This window comes from Phodopus roborovskii, unplaced genomic scaffold, assembly GCF_943737965.1.
Source record: "Phodopus roborovskii unplaced genomic scaffold, PHOROB, whole genome shotgun sequence".
NCBI classification, from domain to species: Eukaryota; Metazoa; Chordata; class Mammalia; order Rodentia; family Cricetidae; genus Phodopus; species Phodopus roborovskii.
Genome location: NW_026125944.1, coordinates 514,901 through 519,937, shown reverse-complemented (window position 1 = coordinate 519,937; position 5,037 = coordinate 514,901). Strand labels below are relative to the sequence as shown.

The 5,037-nt window shown below is 42.5% G+C and overlaps 1 protein-coding gene across 1 annotated transcript; it reads right to left on the bottom strand.

Moving 5' to 3' along the window:
• Nucleotides 1–4,507, bottom strand: Brs3 (bombesin receptor subtype 3). The gene is made up of 3 exons (XM_051179115.1): nt 3,890–4,507; nt 2,048–2,399; nt 1–465 (listed from the first exon to the last, which is right to left on the bottom strand). The coding sequence occupies exons 1-3, from the start codon at nt 4,321–4,323 to the stop codon at nt 46–48; spliced, it is 1,206 nt and encodes a 401-aa protein (XP_051035072.1). The 5' UTR covers nt 4,324–4,507; the 3' UTR covers nt 1–45.
• Nucleotides 4,508–5,037: the final 530 nt, after the last annotated feature.

Here is a 5,037-nt window from a genome sequence, read left to right as displayed (position 1 = left end):
GCGTGCGTGTGTGTGTGTGTATGTGTGTGTGTGTGTGTGTAAAAGCTAAACTTTGTCCTCTCCCTTCTTCACACTACAGCCACTGAACAGGGTCACACTAATTTCAGACACCTGTGTGCTCCCAGTAGCAGGGACCCTCCCCATCACAGTGAGGTTGGTAAGAGCGGTGTCACCAAGAGGAGGCTCAGGCTTCTCTGCCTTGCCCTTGCAGCAGCAGAGTTGAGCTTTAAAATGCTCCTGGAAGGACTTGCTCAGCCAGTAGAGGGCAAAAGGGTTCACACAGGAATTACTGAAAGCCAGCACCCGAGAGAAAATGGTGATGATGAAGGGAATGGCCATGGGGTCTTCATAGCTTTTGTAGGTGAATGAGTGGTAGAGATACAGGAGGTGATTCGGCAGCCAGCAGAGAGCGAACAGAGCCACCAGCACCAGTACCGTTTTGGCAATTCTCTTCCGGGATTCAATCTACATGGGGACAAATTGTACACACACACACACACACACACACACACACACACACACACAGAGAGAGAGAGAGAGAGAGAGAGAGAGAGAGAGAGAGAGAGAGAGAGAGAGAGAAATTCATTTAGCTGGCAGAGATTAAAACAAAAAATCCTCTAGATCGACATAGGAATTTACAGTTAACAAGCTGGCCTCCCTTTGAACACATGGTTAAGAGCTAACTGGCTGGGACACATGGGAAGTCTGCCTGTGGATACAGAATATGACAAGTTAATTGGCATGGTAACCTGTGATCTTGGTCTCATTAACTCTCATTCTGAGGCCTCCCACCATCCTCGGATGTTGAGATACTCCAGTTAACTCAAGCAGTGCAGTGGAATCCCCAGAGATTTAATTTCACTAAAAGAAGAGAGCGATCCTATTCAGAGCAGCTTTCACTGCATCCACAGAGACTGACAGGTGAGAGCAGTCTTGTGCAGTTTAGGAAAGTTGTCAGGTTGGTATGAAAGTTGCTTTTAATCTATAGGGATTTAATTCATGTAGTCAGAGGAACAAAAACAAAATGTTCCATCCATCATATATGAGAATACTCCTGTTCACATCTGTTAATATAAGAGATGTGCCTCATAAAATAGAGGCTTAGACAGAGCAAAGATAACTGGACCACATGGATACTACACATACAGCTTCAGCCTCGTGAGCACAACTCTTCAACTGATAAACTACACAAAAGGCATAGTTCTTTCTCTCCCTGCTCCCTGCTCCCTCCCCCTCCCCCCTCTCTCCCTCTTTCCCTCTCTCTCTCTCTCTCTCTCTCTCTCTCTCTCTCTCTCTCTCTCCCTCTCTCCCTCTCTTCCTCTCTCCCTCTCTTCCTCTCTCTTCTCTGTAAAGGGCAGTACTTCTCTGTTCTCCAGGATAGAAGCATCCATGAACACCTATCTAACAGGACAAGGTTTGGGACCATCTTTTCATTCTGTACTAATGTATGAAAGGAGAGGACACATAAGTCTTGCAACGGTTTTAATCAAGTGTGTGTGAGTCACTGTGTTCTCTTGCCATGGGCACTTAATTTCACCCTCCCCAAACCTCAGGTTGCTCATCTGTAGAGAAGTTCTTTTTGCAGTGAGTAATGTCAGATGAGCCTTGCCAGTTTCCACATTCTGTGCATTTCTAGTACTCTGTGATACTTCCTAAAGCAAATAATCTCACGTTCTGCAGATTTCCCTATCTTCTGTAGGATAGTTTTTACTGCCCTCACACTTCCACTACCGTGTCTATAATACTAATAGTCTCATCAGTGACTGAATGCAGACACTATGCTGGGAGTTTTATCTGTGTCATTTAGTCCTCTTCTTTGTTTTACAGAGAAGAACCTTGGTGCTCAGAGAAGTCAAATAACTTGCTCAGCATTGCTGTGTGTGATACATTTGGGACTGAAAAGAGAGGCTTCCCTTATGGCAACAGCAGTAGACTGCTATTGGATATCTACACAGATAAATGCAATGTAGCTCATTGAGAAGTGGTGAGGCAGGGAGCCCACTTCTAAATTCAGGGTGTATTTGAAGGAGGACCAATTCATACATACCTGCTTTCGGGCATGGCTTTGCTCCTCAGTGGGTATATTCAAGGTGCTTTTGTAAAGAGTCCTGGCAATCAAAGAATAATAGACAGAGATGATCGAGAGCGGGATAATATAGAACACTAAGAAACACAACAGAGAATGTATTTCTTGCAAGAGCCTCTCAGAGACAGGGTAGGAGTTACACGATTCAAATGTCACATTTCTGTTAGGATCTCGGAAAGTGTATACATCCGAGAATATAGCCTCTGGCAGAGCAAATATCATAGACATGATCCAGATGCCTCCAGCTTTTGCACAGGTCTTCAGAATAGCATTGGAGGGCTGTCGCTCAAGTGGCTTCACGACCGCTTTGTATCTAGAAACACATAATCACAAGCAGAGTTGAAATCAGTGGCACATATGACTTTAGCAATCACCCAGTTCTTCCTCTTTTCTAGTCTTGTAGAAACAACCAGAACTGGCTTATCCCTTATCACTCCTATGAGACATTCCAGATCTGCAATTTTGTAATTTTGTGACAGACCCTCTATTTAGGACAAATATTTTCAGCATATTTTTCTGTGTGACTTGGGGATAATGCATCACCTATGTGTTGCTATAAGTATTCTAAAGAAGTTCTGCATATGTAAGTGACTCATGTTAATCAAATTAACTCCCCTGGATGAGGAAGCAGTCTTCAGTCTTCCTAGGTAACATTTCTGCCAGTAAGAAGCAGAGAGGTCATGATGCTCATGTTTTCCCCATTTATAAGGGCTACTTCTTTCTTAAGCTAATGGATCAATGAGGGAGATTAGGGTAAAATCAGCAGCTAGATCCCATGCAATGATGCCTTCTCATTTAGACAGAGACACCTTAAAACCTGTAGTCTTTATAGAAGTCTGCCCTCAAGAATATAGACCAGTAAAGCAACAACCTCATTATCATCGTCATTATGACGATGATATTAATGATAATAATAATGACACAGATCAAGCTTTTGTTCCTGTCAGATTCCATAATCTAGAGCTCTTCCTGCAGTACTGCTGGGTGGGCATTGATTACCTATAGGCATCTTACAAAACAAATTAAAGCACTATTTTAATATTTAGAGCCTCATTTTCATGCTTTCATGATTATTCTACAATAGTTATTAAGAAAAATACAGTATCCAAACTAAAATCACCATAAGATGGAGCTTCAACTCCCTAGCCACACACTAGCCACAGGACTCTAAAAGTCCATCCAAATTAATTTATTTCTCTGGGAATGATAGTCTCCACAGGCTTATAGAGGAAACAAATAGAATTAAATAATGACATGACACTGAATTACCAGGGTGCTGAAAACCTTACTGTTTTCCTACCATGAGCTAATCTGGGGACTTTCAAATACATTTGATGCATTTTCTCTCTTTACCACCCTTCTGGTACATGGTAATGCATACACGGTCCATTTCACACCTATGCCAATGTTTTCATGTTGACTCTGTTAAGCCACTAGGCTGCACTAATGTATAAAGCATGAGTATTTTTCTTTGCACCTGCAACAATTTGCCTGACTTAATAAGCCGGAGGAAAATAAAAACACCGTTTGCTATTCTTTCAAGCAAACAATTACATTTCAAAGAAAGAAAGCCCCCTGCCCAGAGCATGTATTTTCAAGCACTCTTCAGATGCTAACAAAGGCATTTTAACATTTTTACTCTAACTTTTATTTTAAAATGCTACAGAATTTTCCAACCTTACATTTAGGTTACACAGTGTAAGAAAAGCCTACCGGTAGCCAGGAAATGCTAAGCACGAGCTTTTCTTTTTTCCCTTTGCCTAATTTCCCATCCCAGCAACAGAACAGAGGAAAGAAACTCACCTGTCAGCGCTGAGAATTGTTAGCGTGAACACTGACACACCGACAGAAGTGAGCCGGATGAAGGAAAGCACTTTACAACCGATCTTTCCAAACAGCCATCCTTCTGCCAGGTAGTGGGTTGCATCCACAGGCACACAAGTCAGCAGAAGTAACATGTCTCCAAAAGCCAGGCTGGTGATGAAAATATTTGGAACTGTTTGCATGGATTTAGTCTTGAAAAAGACTTTGATGAGGATGGCATTTCCGAGGATGCCCACTGAAATGATCACAGCATAAGTGATATAGATGGCACACAGTGCTTCTATTCCTGGAGAGTTGTCTCCGGTCCATCCTTTATGTGTAGTATCGTTGGAGACGACAGAGCTTGATGATTCTGTGTCATTTGTGATGGAAATTAAAGTCTGATTAGGTGACTGAGGCTGCCTTTGAGACATGTCTCCTGCACTCTCTGCCTTCACTACCTCTTCTCTGCTCAGTTCTGATGTAGTTGACTGTCACGTCTAGTGCCTACGTCTAGTAATGAGGTGGTGTCAGGAGAACAGAACAGAACGGAATGGGAAGAAAACCCAAGACATCCGGCTACTCCTTCCCTTCAGTTCTTCTGTGTCTCCCAGCATGCTTGGCTAAGCGCTTACAGATCTGGCACTAGGAAATGGGAGGTGGAGGATGGAGGAGTCTCATTGGCATTCCTATGACATAAGATGAGGAAGGGTGCTAAAGAAATGCCCTGTAGTTGCTTTTCCACTTTGGGGGTTTGTGGTCCTTTGAAAAATCTTTTAGGGCTTACTTAACCATCTATTTATTTGTTAGAATCACCTGTGTCTTCATTTTTTACTCAGCCTAGTCTAGAAATATCTTAGTGATTAAAAAAAAGAGAGAAAAATCAAAACAAACAAACCACCTCACCATGTCATATTACATGGTGGTCTAATGCACCCTCTTTTATATGACAAATACGGATAGATGCCCCCTAAAGCACAAACTTGAACCCAGTCCTCAAAATTTAATATCAGAGAGACAATGGAGCAACAAATCACTCACACCTTGACAGAGCTCATGTCACCTCCCAAAAGCAATAATCCAGTGACCTGGGCTTAACATTTAACTCTGACACATGGTCATTCCCAACCTTCATGTCCCTGGGGCTA